At 55.6% G+C, this 15,751-nt stretch overlaps 4 protein-coding genes across 4 annotated transcripts; 3 read left to right on the top strand and 1 right to left on the bottom strand.

Annotated features, from left to right (window-relative positions):
- Positions 1-173: 173 nt before the first annotated feature.
- On the top strand, positions 174-2,411 carry BO72DRAFT_421855 (transcription factor domain-containing protein; the record flags this gene model as incomplete). Its single annotated transcript, XM_040942786.1, has 5 exons — positions 174-205; positions 263-840; positions 900-1,813; positions 1,953-2,137; positions 2,195-2,411. 5 exons carry the CDS (start codon positions 174-176, stop codon positions 2,409-2,411), a joined length of 1,926 nt encoding a protein of 641 aa, XP_040804842.1.
- A 140-nt stretch (positions 2,412-2,551) lies between these two features.
- Positions 2,552-9,998, bottom strand: BO72DRAFT_524793 (type I polyketide synthase; the record flags this gene model as incomplete). The annotated part of the gene is made up of 7 exons (XM_040949907.1): positions 2,552-3,938; positions 3,990-8,520; positions 8,565-8,688; positions 8,754-9,148; positions 9,197-9,216; positions 9,269-9,503; positions 9,557-9,998. The coding sequence occupies 7 exons, from the start codon at positions 9,996-9,998 to the stop codon at positions 2,552-2,554; spliced, it is 7,134 nt and encodes a 2,377-aa protein (XP_040804841.1).
- Positions 9,999-12,490: 2,492 nt separating this feature from the next.
- Positions 12,491-13,396, top strand: BO72DRAFT_455822 (uncharacterized protein; the record flags this gene model as incomplete). The annotated part of the gene is made up of 1 exon (XM_040946249.1): positions 12,491-13,396. The coding sequence occupies one exon, from the start codon at positions 12,491-12,493 to the stop codon at positions 13,394-13,396; it is 906 nt and encodes a 301-aa protein (XP_040804840.1).
- Positions 13,397-14,023: 627 nt separating this feature from the next.
- On the top strand, positions 14,024-15,688 carry BO72DRAFT_492817 (uncharacterized protein; the record flags this gene model as incomplete). Its single annotated transcript, XM_040948327.1, has 3 exons — positions 14,024-14,309; positions 14,373-14,883; positions 14,950-15,688. The coding sequence occupies 3 exons, from the start codon at positions 14,024-14,026 to the stop codon at positions 15,686-15,688; spliced, it is 1,536 nt and encodes a 511-aa protein (XP_040804839.1).
- Positions 15,689-15,751: the final 63 nt, after the last annotated feature.

Below are 15,751 nucleotides of genomic sequence, written 5' to 3'. Positions count from 1 at the left end.
CCCGGCCCGGTCCAGAGCGAAACAAATCCAGGAATGATAAGGAAAGGCAAGAAAGGAGAAACCGGACAGGGCTCCACCGTGCGGGCTCTGCAGCACAAACCCTATCATTTCCGAGCCGCCCAAATCCCGCCATTCCCGATCCTCGGCTTTTCTTTCATCGCATCGTCTCCGCAATGCGTCTGTCCATCTCCTGCGACAGCTGTCGGTAGGCCACCCATCACTACACCCCATTGTACTGCTACGCAATCACTAATGAAATCAGCCGGTCGAAAGTAAAATGCGTGCACGATGGCCAACCCCCTTGTCGTCGATGTCACCGCCTCAACCGCGACGATACCTGCGTGCTCACCGACCCACGCTCCCCCGCGGCAATACGGACGCCTCGCAGTCGCCAATCCACCACTCCATATCCCAGTAGCACGCTGCGTCGCGCAAGCAGAGCGACCGATGTCGCGCCAGAGCTCAGCAGCCCTGTCATGCCGAGTACACCAGCCACGCCCATCGCAACCCTCTCGACCGCCACCCTGATCAACGCCTGCGATATCTACCGCAAGCGCTTCCCCGTCGTGAACTTCCTGCACTATCCCTCCCTCATCGCCGATCTATCCAACGATCTCGCGTCCGTCGACCCGGTCTTCCTAGCCTCGCTCCTCTCGCTGTGCGTGCGGTTCATGAGCGACAATGACCTCGCCCCCGAGGAGACGTACGCCACCTATGCGCGGACGCAGCTGGCCCATCGCGCCTTCGAAGCACCCTCGCTCTACCTCGCGCAATCCCTGGTCATGCTCTCGCTGTACGAATGGGGATCTGGTCATCCCTACCGTGCGTGGATGTACAGCGGTACGCACCCCCTTCTCCCCACCCCACCCCTTTCACCTTCTGACTAGAGTAAACACCAGGAATGGCAACCTACATGCTCCAAACCCTCCTTAAAACCGCCGACGACAGCATGGAGCACAATCCCGAAGACTTCCACGCGGCCCCACAGACCCAAATCGCCTACGAGCAGCTCGTCCGCACGTATTGGTGCTGCTTCGCGCAGGACTGCGAGCTCAGCTCCGGCGCGCGGCAGCACATTGCCCTCTCGTTCCGACAGATCCTGGTGCCCCTGCCGATCAGCGACCAAGACTTCACATTCGGACGGGTGTGTCCGACCCGGCTGATGCCGAGGGACATGACACAGGGGTCCTCGTCGCGGGTGAAGGGATTACTGACGATCGACCGGGGGCTGAGCATCGTGACGCGCGGGTTCGACATCTTCGTGCGGATCCTGCGGTTCGCGAATGAGAACCGCCGCGGGCGGGCCGGGGGTGATTCCGTGGGGATGTGGACGACCCTCAAGGGGGAGCTGGACGAGTGGCGCGAGTTGCAGGACGTCACGGTGCGGTTTCCCGAGACGAGCGCCCAGGCCCACGTCGCGCTGGGGTACGGGGAGTTGTTCGCCTACATCAACCTGGTGTATTTCATGAGTCGTCTCTTCCTCTACCGCGACGCCTTCCTCTCCACCCACCCGCCAGCCCCAGCCCCAACCACAGCTTTACAAACCGAAACAGACCCCGACAAAGCCCTCGACCACCTCTTCACCGCCGCCCAGCACATCGGCAGCATCATCGCCGCCCTTGACGCCTCCGGCACCCCCGTCATCACCTCCTACGCCGGCTACAGCGTCTTCGTCGCCGCCCACATCAACATGTACGGCTCCGTCGTCCCGGCCCGGTACCCCGGCGGCCGCGCGCGCGCCGAGCACGAGAAGAAGCGCAACTTCAATTACCTCGAGCGGTTGTGTCGGTATTGGGTTGTCGGGCATAGTTGGGTACGTTCCTCCCTCTCCCTTTGCTTCTCCGTCTTGGCTGTAGGTGGTTCTGTTGGTGATGCTTGTGATTTGGAGTGTGGGTGTGGCATGGGCATGGGCGTGGTCGTAGGGGTGGGCATGGGCTAATGGATGTCGGCAGTGGCGCACCCTCCAGGAAGCGAACCGGTTCTATTCCACTGCCAAGCTGCCGCGGAGTCTGTCGGGGACGAATGCGGCGTCCGCGGCGGAACCGAGTATGGAGAGGCCGGATCATTTGACCCTGGCGGGGACGTTGGACGAGTATGGGGATATTCGGGTCGAGAGGCCGGAGATTTCTGCTGCTCGGTCGAGGAGCGGGGAGGGCGATGCTCGTGTCGAGGTTGACTCCGGTGGTAGTGGTAGTGGTAGTAGAGCTGCGCGGGGAAGTGGAGGTGTGGCTGCTGGGGGAATTGTCTCGCAGGTGCCGACTTCCGCCGGGGCCGGCAGCACTGGCACGGCTACTGCGGACTATGTCGAGCAGCAGCTAGGGTCCGAGATGGTGCAGTGGCCGTTCTTGGACGAGAACTGGTCGTTGGGGTTCGATCTGGGGTTCGATGCTGCTTGGCCTGGGTTGGGGTGATGACATCGCATTCTGGATCGGTAACCCGGGGTCTGGGGGTAATGGTACAAGTAGTGTTTACGATTCCCAAAGCGAGCAGGATAATAGTCGTGTATTCGGATTCATGCATAATCAGATAAAACAAGCAAACGGACATCCGTCTATCGATCCACCCCCCTCTCCCGCTCAGCCCGCAACTTAGCCACCACTCTGCCCCCTAACATCACTAAGCTATCCGCGTTCACAATATCCAACGTACTGACGTTCGCCCCCATTTCCGCCTTGATCCAGTTGCGCAACTCCACCGCCGCCAGCGAGTCCAATCCGTACACCGACAGGGGTTGCCCCGGCTCCACCTGCTGCGAGTCGTCCCACCGCAGCATCTGCGCCAGCCGCGTGCCCAGGATCTCCAGACAGGTCTTCTGCACGAGCTGCTCGTCGGGCTCCGTCTCTTTGTCTACCTGGACCAGTCTGTGGAATTGCTGCACCGCGCGCGCAAGGGGGTCGGTCTTACTCTCGGATCCACCCGCGGTAGAGGATGACTCGGCGCCGTTGACGGCGAAGAGCGTGCGGAACCGCGGATCGAAGCGCAGCATAGACTGCTCGGGGTCTTGCGGGAGGGCGAGGCCGGTGATCATCTGCGCGATCGGTGGGTTTTTGGGGTCGGTAGTGATGCTGGCCTGGCAGCACAGTGCCGCATCGAGGATCGCGTGCAGGGCGCTCTCGGGGATGGCGGTGGTCTCGATGGAGCGCTGGTAGCGCTGCGAGAGGGCGTCTGACTCGGCGATGACGCCCACGTCCTCGATCACGCCGAGGTTGACCGTCAGGCACTGGGCGCCGAGGGAGCGGCGGTACGCGGCGAAGGAGTCGAGGAAGCTGTTGGCCGCGGCGTAGTTGGCCTGGCCCTTGCTGCCGACCACGCTGGAGATGCTGGACAAACACAGGAAGAAGTCCAGCGGGAGGCGTTTCTCGGTCGCCACGCTGTGCAGGTTCCATGCGCCGTGCACCTTGGCTTCAATCGCTTGGTGGAATTCCCGGACCGTCATCGTCTCGTATGGCCGGTCGCGGAGGACCATTGCGCCGTGGATGACTCCTTGAATTGGGTAGGGGGCGCGCGTGAAGGCCCGTCGCACGTCCACGATGCGCGCCACGTCCCCGCGGCAGTCGTAGATCTCGCAGCCCAGTGAGCGGCATTGCGCGATCACGGCCTGCGAGCGTGGGTCGCGGCAGCCGCTGCGGGTCATGATCACGATGTGACGCACCCCGCGGTAGGCAAGGCGCATAGCAAAGCTGCCGCAGAGGCCTTTGAGGCCGCCGACGATGAGGAAGGCCGAGGTGTCGGTGATGGTCACGTTGTGCTGCAACCGGCGGACGGGCACTGCTACGTCTGCTGTCGCTGCACCGTCGCTGATGACGATCTTGCCGATGTGCTTGCCGCTCCGGAGATAGGCGAATGCCTCGGGGATCTGGGTCATCGAAAACGGCGTAATGCGTGTGATGGGAGTGATATGTCCTCCGGCGATGAGTTCGAAGATGCGCTTCATGAGCCTGTAGGGGGTGGTTAGGTATGGTCAATGGTTTATCTTGGGAACGGCTTACTTGAAATGCACTCCATCACGCATGATCTTCGCATGAGAGAGATCGACGGCCCGGTAAGAACAGCCGCGATCGAACGGCTCCATCGAGAGATAATTGCGCTCGACAATGTCCCGCTTGCCGATTTCGACCATCGTGCCTCCGTCGGCACAGATTCGCCAGGTAGCATCGAGCAACTCGCCCGTCAGTGAGTTCACAATAACATCGATACCCTCGCCATTCGTGACTTTCATGATCTCCGCAGCAAACGCAGTACTCCGGGAAGTGAACATGCGGTCGAATGGAATGCCGAACGTCTCGTGCAGATACTGTCGCTTCTCGTCGGTGCCGACCGTGACAAATATCTCTGCTTCGGTGTAGAGCGCAAGCTGGATGCAAGCGATACCCACGCCTCCGGCTGCCGAGTGAATCAATACCCTCTGGCCCTTTTGAAGATTGCCAACGTTGAACAGGGAGTAGATTGCCGTGGAGTAAACCACCGGCATACTAGCCGCCTCTTCGAACGACATGGACGCCGGAATTTCATGAGTGTAACCAATCGGCACCTGGACTCGGTTTGCCAACGATCCCTTGATAATGAAAGCCATGCGACTGCCTACAAGGTCCAGGGACAGTCCAGCTCCCACCCGTCTTACGATGCCCGCGCCCTCCAAGCCAAGAAGGTACTCGTTCTCAGGTACAATACCCATCGTGACGGCCACGTCCTTGAAGTTGAGGCCAATAGCCCGCACTTCAATCTCGACGTCATGATCTGGTAAGGCGGCTTCGGCGATTTCGCAGAAGGTAAGTCCGTCAAGTGTGCCTAGTCTCTCGGCTCGAAGCTGGACAGTTGAATCGAGATCGTGGATCCGAGTCAAGACTGGGGTGTCGGTTTCTTTTTCCATGGCTTTGTCCAGACGCTTATATGGTTCAACGCGGTGGATATGGATGATGCCATTGCGCTCGGCGTACTCGCAGTCTGTAACCCAGCGGGCTTGCTGACGACTTAATTGAGCTAAGGCGTGCACGATGGCGCTCGGTGCAAAAGGATCATCCCGGCTCTCGACATCCAGCGTCATGACCACCGCCGACGGATCTTCAGATCGGATTGAGCGGAAGAGACCAGTGATCATAGCGTTGTCTGGCTCCGTCACTTGCATTTGTCCTCCGTGTGTGACCCATAAGATCTTACAGCCTCGTCCGACGAGTCCACGCAGACACTGCCATTGCTGGTCTGAGATCTGAGGCAGGACTGGGGCAAAAAGCTCATCAATGACCAAGACAGTGCTGGACTCGGGAATGTTGTCAGGGCTGCAGACATGCTCGATTGCATCCCAGCCGGCCGCGTGAAAATGTGCCCGGATCGCCTGAGTCAGACATGTGGATGGCTCCATGTGAAACACATGAAGCGATCTGGAAATTTCACTCTTCTTGGCGGCCGGGTATGAACCACATAGATATGCCAGGCTGTCGGCTTGAGGGATTGGTAAGACCTGCGAGAACCCAATTTCATCAATCTGCGCTGATTGGTCCGCCGCATTTTGAGCTTTTAGCCCCGTGAGTAAAATACGGCCCTCAGGTGAGAGGAGAGCGTTCGCGGTCCTCAATAGAGAAGCTATCTCCTGGTCAGTGCTGTAGTTAACAATGATAACATCAAAAGCCTCTGCAGAGTCTAGTCCAAGAGCCGCGTCTTCTCGGTCGTAGACGGAGAAAGAAACGTTCTTCCTTTCCCGATAGCGAGCTTGAAATCGGTCAAGTGCCTCGATGTCCTCTCCCAAGCAGCAGTATTTACGGTAGGATTCCGTAGCAGTGGAGCCCTTTCTCTCAAACCACGTGCTAGTTTCAGCTCCTGTTCCTAGGTTGATCTCTAAGATAGCCAAGGCAGGATTCCTGTGAGTCATCAAATCAAGAAGATACGGTACCGACTCCTCCCGAGGGACATTCAGCTTTGACAGCGCGTCACACATCAAAGTGGTAACATCCGGCTTCCAAACGTCGCGGGTCAGCCACTGTGATGCAATGGGATCCACCCCGAGGTCGATAAGATGGGTTGAAAAGTTCTTCAACTGCATGAGCAGCACCCCGGTATCAGGGTCGTACATGGAGACGTCAGACCAAAAGCTCTTTCCAGTATCCTCGCGCCCTCTGCCGGAGTATGCACTGGTTGCGACAGCCATTCCCGAGGCCGGGCGATTCGGGTTCGGGTTGATGATCAGGTCGTCGAATGCTGATGGAACAAGAGGTTCCTTGAGGCGTGTACGAAGTCCTTCGCAGAATGCGGGGGCTGTCGCTCGAAAGATGCCATCAAGAGCTGCAGGATGGTAAGGATAGTGGGACTGAGCCTTCCCAGCGGCAGAAGGCTCAGAGAGCGTCACCAGAGAACGAGAATAACGCTTGCCCGCGTGCGCCTCGACTTTTTCGAGTAGGTAGAATGCCGGGCCGTATTCGAATCCCATTTCGGCAAACGCCTTGGTCCAGAGATCTCCGGCCGTAGGATTTACGAGAGGTGCAATGTCTCTTCTGGAGGCGACGTCGGAAATAGGGTCTTGGACGCGGATCTGACCACCCGCGTGCTTGATTGTGGCACCGCCAGCATGGCTGGATGACACTAAGAATTCGTACCACACATCCTTGGATCCCGGGAGAGGGTTGAGAGATAAGTATACATCTGGTTCGATTCCTTCTTCAAGCGTGAGAGCCATTTCGAAGCGGACATTACGTAAGTGATAGCATAGCTCACTCGCGGTCTCAGCAGAGGTTAGGCCGTTCATTGACTGTAACTGGTAAATTCCTTCAATAGCCATGGAGAGGTAGCCGGAACCCGGAAAGACAACGTTCGAGCCAATGCGGTGATCCTTCAGCCACGGCAGGTTGGTCAAGTTCATCGTCTTCTTGAACAATGGTGCCCGCCAGGATGTGCCGAGGACCTTGCTGCCGATCAGATCGTGCTGAACAAACTTCTTGAACCTCCAATCCCGACTGGCGGCGCTTTCATTCCAGTACCTCGAGGAGTGGTTCCAACAGTAGTTGGGCAGGTCGATGACGATACGCGGCGCGGAGGGCTCCGCATCTTCGTTGACCTGTGCCATGTCAATGGGGAGACCGGAGAGGTATAGCTCACCGGCGACTTCAAGCGTCGCGCGGATCGAGCCTTGACCTCGTTTGAGCGCTGCGAGGTAGGCAGTACCCGTCACCTTGCTGCCCATGCTACCCGTGATCTGTGCAATAGGTCCTTTGAGGGTACCACTCGGACCAATCTCAATGAGTTTGTCAATGGGAGACTCTTCGGACAGCATGCAGCGAACAGCGTCGTCGAATCGAACGGGGCATGTCATGTTAGTCTTCCAGTAATGAACGTCGGGTGCCTGCTCTTGCTTCGAGCCATGAACCGACGAAAACATGGACACTGAGTCAAGTGCCCTGTTGCCGTGGAAGGTTGGAGGCAGATCTCTCGCCAACAGCCTCTCGTAGGCTACTCCAATACTTTCCATGTACGCAGAATGATAGGCCATATCGACCTGCAGCATGCGCGCAAAGACACCTGCTTCTAGCAGTCGCGACCTTACCTCCTCGAGTCCTGCTTTACTGCCAGACAACGTAAGACTTTTGGGGCTATTGTAACAAGCGATCTGAACATTTTCGCAGCCATCCATGAACGGGACGATTTCATCAGCTCCGATGCCTACGGCCAACATTCCCAGTGCATCGACATCCTGCTTCTCATCCGCAGATGCGTTCCCTCGGTGGTACGCGATGATGATAGCCTCCGCCTCTGTCAGGTACCCAGCGGCATAGGCGGCCGCGATCTCACCAGACGAGTGGCCGACAACAGCATTCGGCACAATTCCCCAACCACGAAGAACCGCAATCAAAGCGAGTTGAAGTGCTGTCACAAGCGGCTGGCTGAATTCAGGTTTCCGTACATGCTCCGCATCTCGAGCAGTGGTCAGCTCCTCAAACAGAGTCCATTTCGGCGGGTCGGGTAAGCACTGGAGTACGCTGTCAAGATTCCCAATCATCTCACGCGCAGGCTCAAATGCCTGAAGTAGCTCACGGCCCATCTCTGGCCATTGAGATCCCTGGCCCGTGAAGACGAAACCGACCTGAGGCGGCCGGGCGCTTTTCTTGCCAAACGTGACGAGGGTAGGCTGCGAGAAGCTTGCGCTATCGGCAATCATATAAGCTCGATTGAAAAGATGGCTTCTTCGGGTACCGAGCGTATAGGCAAGGTCTCGCAGTTTGAGCTTGACTTTTTCATCCTCCGTATGCTGGGTCATGTTTTTTATGTAGCGACGGAGTGATGCCTCATCATTGGCTGAAAAGCACAGCAGATAAGGTCGAGTGGTGGTCGCTTCTTCCTCATCACCCAAGCTATTATGGAATGAGGATGTATATGTCGGTTTATAGCCCTGGAGAACAACGCTTGGTTCCTCAAGGATCGCGTGCGCATTCGACCCACCGAAACCAAAACAGTTGACGCCAACACGGCGGAATGGCATGTCGGGAAAGTCTGTCACATGCCGTGAGGCTTCTAGTTTCAACTTCTTGAAGTCGACTGCGACAATTAGCAAAAGCACATGAAGTGGATGCGAGACATACTGTTGGGATTTGGTGTAAGAAATGTCGGATTGCCTGGAATCTTCCCAGTCTCGAGGATCATTACTGCCTTCAAAATTCCCGACAAGCCTGCGGCTGGCTCGGAATGTCCAATGTTACTCTTGATCTAATGCAAAGTTAGCTTCCATCACATGATTTTATAGTGTTTGTCATCTGAATGGGCATTCCAACCGATCCTATCCGCAGGGGTCGGTCATCTGGTCTATATGGCGCAAAGACCGAGGAAGCACCCTCAGTCTCGATCGGATCGCCGACCAGAGTGCCGGTTCCATGGCATTCAAGGTATCCGATCTGAGAAAAGTCTGTGATGTTTGCATTCGCGTAGGCCTGTCGCACGGCTGCGGCCTGGCCGTCGCCGCTAGGAGAGGCAATACCCGGGGTGCGACCATTGTGGTTGTTTGCAATTCCTCGAATGACAGCTCGGATTGGATCGCCATCTTGGAGTGCGTCATCGAGGCGTTTCAAAATAACCGTATTCATGCCCTCCGCTCGCACATAGCCGTCGGCCTTAGCATCGAAGACATGACAGCGACCGGTGGGAGAGTGCGTATATCTGATTGTGCCACCTAGGACTATAAGTCATGACTGCTTCAAGCTGTGGAATACCTGCATACCTTCGCAAGCATATTCCGGACTGCGCAAATTAGCATCATTGACATTATTGGCGCAATTGAGCCATCACTCACTTGAGAATTAGGCTAGATGCTGCCACAATTGCTCCGTTGATCTCTCCAGTATGCAGAGCTCTGCAAGCGACGTCCATAGCCACTAACGAGCTGGAGCAAGCCGTATCAATGGGCATGCTGGGACCCTTGATGTTCAAGAAATGGCTCACTCTGCAACTCAACATCGTTCCAGAGCACCCAATACCTACGTTGGGCGGTCGCGCATCAGGGTCGCGTGCGAAGATATCCCAGTAATCTGATGGGGGTCAATGTGGTTACAAGGAAGTGTTCTGTAGCTGATGGGCCTACCTCCGGGGTGAGCACCCACATAGCAGCCATACTTCTCGCCCGAGATTGACTCGAGAGAAATGCCAGCGTTTTCGAGCGCTTCATAGACGACCTCTAACAGTATCCGTTGTTGAGGATCCATTGATATCGCATCTTGGGGAGTTATGTTGAAAAATTTGGCGTCAAAAGCGGCAGGATCCACGGTTTCCATGAACATGGCGCCAGAGGATCGTGAAGTGCGTGGCCTGTCTGAGCCATCGTAATGGCCTTTTCGGTTGAACCGCGTTTCGGGAGCTTCTGTACCTGCCACACCACCCTTCATAAGGAACTCCCATAAGCGATGGGGCGAGTCATTTTGGCCAGGAAGTCGACAGGCCATGCCCACAATGGCAATGGGCTCTTGAGTGTAGCATCTCGAAAGCAGACTTGTCGACGAGTCTGAGGTCTCAGGGGTCAGTGCCATAGTGAAAAGGATTCAAAGGGAGAGGGATCTGGCGAGGGACGCTTGGTGGTTGTATCCAAGATCAGGTCATGAAAGGCAGAAGATGAAGAGGAGGGGGAAAGAATTGACTACTTAGTCATAAACTACAACCCTGCAATCATGGAACAAGCTCATTGCACCAATCGTAGGGTATTGTCTTAGGAATGGCTCCTGCACGGCAAAGGCGTTCATGGCACGATTAACCTTCACACCACCCCGTGCCCTTGCGTCTCCCTTGCTGGAAACGAGAGGCGGTCTGTTGAAAAGTAAATTGCTTCATTTTCCACCTAAGATACACTGCTGGCCAACGAATCGGCACGCCAAAAGCACGCGGAAATGAAAGCCAACGCCGCAACCACCACCCGAGTTGTCCTCGTGCCAAGGGGCCTGCAGGATTCAGGATGCCGATCTGACGCGGGGTTATCATGACCCTAGACCGCCGCTTATGAGACCTAGCCACGGAGAAAATGGCTTGTTGCGGGGAGTTGATTCCTTCACGAGCCGGTTGGTTCCTCAGAGAGGGGTGGTATATTAGTTGCTGTTTGGATCGCAAGATGATCGTCAGTATACGAGCTGTAGACCAATACTCGGAAGAGGGGTAATAGCTCAGCTATCTCCTCGCCCGAGGGAGATGGACGTCTGCACTCAATTCTCGCTCGAATTGGAGAAGTTCACGAGATGGAAACCTCTCACATGCGATTCTTTTCGATGGAAAGACAGAGTAGAATAGGATGTTCGATTTGAAACGAGGAAGAGGGAAAGAAAGGAAGGAGGGGCAGGATATCCGAGGGTCACGGGAGCAGCTCTCCCGAGCTTTGTTTGCTATGTTTATCTCCGTTTGGCTATCTCTTATCTCCGCCTGCCTCCTGCAACCACCCACTTTTCACCTTCTACTCCGTACCTTCTAGGTATTTTTCACCATTTATCTGTTCAACCTTCGACGGGCAGGCCTTGACCAGTCCACAGAATCATTAAGTCGGCACTTTCGATAGGTGAGTGTATGACATCGCTCGCGGTAGAAGCAGCGAATGGAATAACCAGTCATTCAGCCCTGCGAGCTGCGAATTTAGTGCCTTTGACTGACAACGTCTATCGTCACTACAGTCTCCCCGATCGTTTCCAAAATCCATTCTTCATCCTGCAGATCGTGCACTCTAGCGTTCTTCCCGTCATCGATCAAGTCGATGTTATGATCGCCAACCTGTTGCTCGTATCTCCACATCGAACCGCTGTGTGCGAAGCGGCCAGCTAGACTCGGACTCGACCGCGGATCGGAAGCGGCTAGATCGACTTATCACCGAGCTTTCAACTACGTACCCATGGCTTTCACACCTATGAAACGCTATCAAGGGCCATGTAGCCTATTTGAGACTGGGTTTGAGGCTTGAAAGTCTACAAGCTCAGTGGGGTTGACGTGGACCATGACAAAGCGGGTATGTTTATTTGAGCTCCATGCCCAATTTGGGGGAGTCTTGCGCGGCGTTGTGGATGGACCATGACCCCGTCAAGACTCATTCAGTTCGCGGTCTGCCATTTTAGCTTTGTTGGACCACAGGACAGCGAGCCCCTATGCCTTTCGTCGCGATGAAATGGGCTTTTGGGGGGTACAGCCGCTGTAATTCGTCGAGTTGACAACCGCTCTTCACATAATTGCATGGAAATGGGTCTGCTATTGGCCTAGCCCCATCGGTCTTCCAGACGAGAAACTCCTGCGCTGATCTGAGTTTGCTCAGATTCCGCTGAGTCAGCGAACAACGAGCGGGTGTGGCGCAGGCTTCTTCGAGAAGTTCATCTTGCGATGAAAATAGCCTGTCAAACAAGCGAGAGGGGCTGGGGCTGGGGCATAGCCTACGAGGCTTGTTGTGGTAGAGAGAACCGGACGATCGGCTGTTCGACTTGGTAGCATGCATCCACTCCGAACAAGATTTTCTGCATCGCGGGCTAAAGTTTTTTCCTTATCGCGCCTCGGAATGATCTATATCCGGACATAAGGGTTGATGCTGTGTGTGCTTTTCAACCATTGAATACCGTTCAAACTCGACGGCGACTCGAATACATTTGAGTATGTTGCTCTCGACAGGCATATCGAATTTCACTTTGTGATATTTGGGTGCGCCATAGCACCAGAAAATGAGAACGAGCAACGGTGGAGCGCAAGCCGCGTGGCCGGTTGAGCGTTCACTGCTCCACTCGACCCTCCCGAGCCAACCAGCATCCGTTGCAGCCACCAAAATAACTGGGCAGCCTCAGCCCTAGTTCTACCGCGTACGACGACAAGAACACCCTAACACGCAGAGAATTCATCATCACTTGGTGCTTTGGCTGGGATTCGTCATGGCTCGGGTTGGAGCCAGTATGCTCGGTCGTATAGATAATGCAGGTCTTGCCCGCCTAGAAATCTGGCTCCCACTGCTCAACAACCAATCTTCTTCTCGACCAGCCAAGTTCGCTCAACTGAGTACTTACCAGACAATATGCAACTGCGCTATCTGATCGCACTCGGGACATTGTCCTCTCTCACTGCTGCTCATCCCGGCCCCGCAGCTGATCTACCCTCAACATGGAGTCCCACTTCAACCGTCACCGTCACCGTACCCATAGCCACCCAGACGGCCGATGCCAATAACCTCAAGGGGTATGCGAAGCGCTTCCACGGGGACTGGCTCATTCAAAAGCGAGCCTCAACGACTGAGGAGACATCTTCTACCACCTCCGAGTCTACCACCTCGACGACTGCAACGTCGACGAGCACGACAGAATCAACCACTTCCACCACCTCTACCACTTCTTCCAGCACGACAGAAGCCACTACAAGCTCTGCCACCTCCACAGTCTCCTCCACCACCTCTACAGCGAGCAGCACCACCTCATCAAGTACGACCACCTCCGCCACCTCACAATCCACTACCACTGCAGCAACCACCACGACCAAGACGACGTCGACAGCCTCAACCACCACCTCCACCGCCTCGGCCACTAGTTCCGCCAGCGCCGCCAAGGCGGCCTACAACCGACGTGGTGAGATTGCCGCGATCGTCACTTTCACCATCCTAATACTACTCTTTATCGGCGTTGCCGCCTTCATGTGCACCCGGGATAAGCGCAAGAGAAGACGCATCGAAGCCAGGGCAGCCGCCAAGGCCGCGGACTACTCGATGGTATCCTTGACCGAGGGCGGCCGACCGCAGAGCGAGGCCAAGTTCGACCGAGCGTCGGTGATGTTTGCGACGGCACCCTCCCGCAGTGAGCTCGGCTTGAGCACCCCATTGACGCGTCCCTCTTCTATCGCGACGAGCGAAGTCTTGCGCCAGAGCCCGACTCCGACGGCTGCTCCGGCGACTCCGCCGGAGGCGCAGCATCGGGCCGGGAATTTTGTGTAATATAGTTGAAAATTATGGTGCAATGTGAGATTTAGCATGATTCGTACGGATGTTGGCGTTTTTGCTGGGTTGCTTCTTTTACCAGTTTGTTTTTCAGCCAGTTCTTCTCGTACGAGGTTTTAGCGAGCCAATGCAGTAAGCCATGTTGTTTCCTTGGATTAGATCCTGTCATGAATCGCACCAAATGTCTAGACTCGGTTAAGAGACAAGAGGTAGGGTTGCGAAATGCAGGCATATTTGATGGTGCTCCCTCGGATCCGCATCAAAATATACTAGTATCTTCCTAACCCCGCATACCACCCAGCTGGGAACACTTCAGCAGAAGTCCATGAACTCAGCGCAGTGCCTGAACCGAGTTGAATTCTCTATTGAGTCTTCTAACTCTTCGGCAAGAAACGTGCACTTCTATCTCAGTTGACCTGGTGCTCACCCAAGTGTTCCCGTCACATGACGTGATGTTGTCCGAATGAGGAACGGCGCTATGACCACGGCACTGGGCATGTTTACTGTTCACATGTCAGATTGGATATTCATCAATCCTCATCTCTTGACTAAAGTCACAACTCTTCTTTGCTCGATGGTGACTGATAACAGACTTCAAATCTCACTCGAACAGACGAAACCAAAATGGACACGGTCTTCGAGTTTGTGAATCTCACGTCGGCCCAACAACTCCGACAGAAACCGACGCGGGCGGCGATCCGCTCCCACGCCAGCCGGCACAACTGGCGATCGCATGCCAAGTCCACCGCGACCAAACGACCCTCTCATGCTCCGAAGGATGACCGACCTCAACAGACTCGGGCGCACATGCATCGGATCCCCGAAGCCGTAGGTCTGGGGCTCCTCGACCCGTTTCAGACCTACCCATCGCAGCTGGATGCTGCGACCGTGAGTCGGATGTTCGAGTATTGTGAGTTTGAGCCCTGCCGCTGCAGGTAACACCACCTTGCTGAGCACATTTCAACCCAAACAGCACTGCAATATCTATGGCCCACCATCTTCATGGCCAGTTCAGTGGCAGAGCAGACTTTACCCACGATCAGGGCGTGGTTTACTGCGGGGTTGAACAGCCCGGTCCTGTTCAGCGCGTTCATCCACGGAGCGGCGACTCATCTGCAATCGAGGATGCTGTTATCCGGCGCACAGCAACATAACCAGAAAACAGCCTACGAGATTCAGCTAAGCCAGCTGGAGACAGTACAGCGTTTCAACGCGGCCATGCAGCGACCGGTAGATCAGTGGACTGATGAGGTCATTCTCGCGGTCAACTCGTTGCTATATACCTCCGTCGATGCTGAGACCATTACCGCCGCTGGTAACGTGTCGTCATCGTTCAGTCCGGTGTTTGACAGCATGCAAAGTCTCGATGTGTATGCTGTTCTGACGCAGGATAACTGTCATCGTCGGGGGTTGCTGGCCATGATTCGCCAGCGGGGTGGTCTAGAGAGTATCAAACTGGAGGGGGTGGCTGCTGTGATCTCGTGGTATGTGTTTGCTTGCCGAGGCTGAGGGCGAATTCCTGTGATAACCGGTTGAAATCCGAACTCCAGTACAGAGGTAATCGTCGCAACCAAGAACCTCACCAAGCCTCAATTGGAGTATAGATCTATGTTGAGCGAGCAGCTGCACACCACACAGCGAGAAAGCCCCACGCTCTCCTTCCAATCCACTGCTTTTGAGCTCTCGCAGAACCGTCTGTTGGGCGAGTTGAGAGATTTCCCACGCGGATACCTTGAGATTCTGCATGACATGGTGATCTACACAGACCGAATTCAATCTCTGGTCCATGGACGAGTATGCCAGTCGCAGCCCCAGATGCTTAGCCTGGTCGAGCAGCGCAATTGGATCCAACACCGACTTCTGAGTCTTCCGTCTAAGGATGAATGCGTCGCGCCGGTGTCGTTTCTGTACGAGCCCTTCCGCTTGGCTGCTCGGATCTATAGTCTTGCGGTCATCTTGCCGCTTCCCATGGCCGTTGCACCCTTTGCCCGATTAGCCAAGCTGCTCCAGGTGGAGATCAGCCAAGCTATGGAGTATGAGCCCGTGCTTAGTGACGCCGAAGTGGATCTGCTGTTGTGGATGGTGGTGCTGGGCGGAATCGCCAGTGAAGGGAAACGAGTCCGAAGCTGGTATGAGACTATGCTTCGTCATTTACTGCAAGGAAGGGACTTCATATGTTTTGCCGAGGTCAAAAGCGCCATGAAGAAGGTCCTGTGGCTCGATCTATCCTGTGACCCTGGTTTGCAACGCCTGATGATTGATACATTTGCTCGTATTCGTGGAAGGTGATGTGGTGAGCCATTGCAGCGGACGCCGCGCATGGGCGTCATTTCCCGAATAGGCAACTGAATC

Source organism: Aspergillus fijiensis (genome assembly GCF_003184825.1).
Source record: "Aspergillus fijiensis CBS 313.89 unplaced genomic scaffold BO72scaffold_7, whole genome shotgun sequence".
Lineage (NCBI taxonomy): Eukaryota > Fungi > Ascomycota > Eurotiomycetes > Eurotiales > Aspergillaceae > Aspergillus > Aspergillus fijiensis.
The sequence above is the reverse complement of the archived record's forward strand: the minus strand, read 5'-3'. Positions and strand labels throughout refer to the sequence as shown.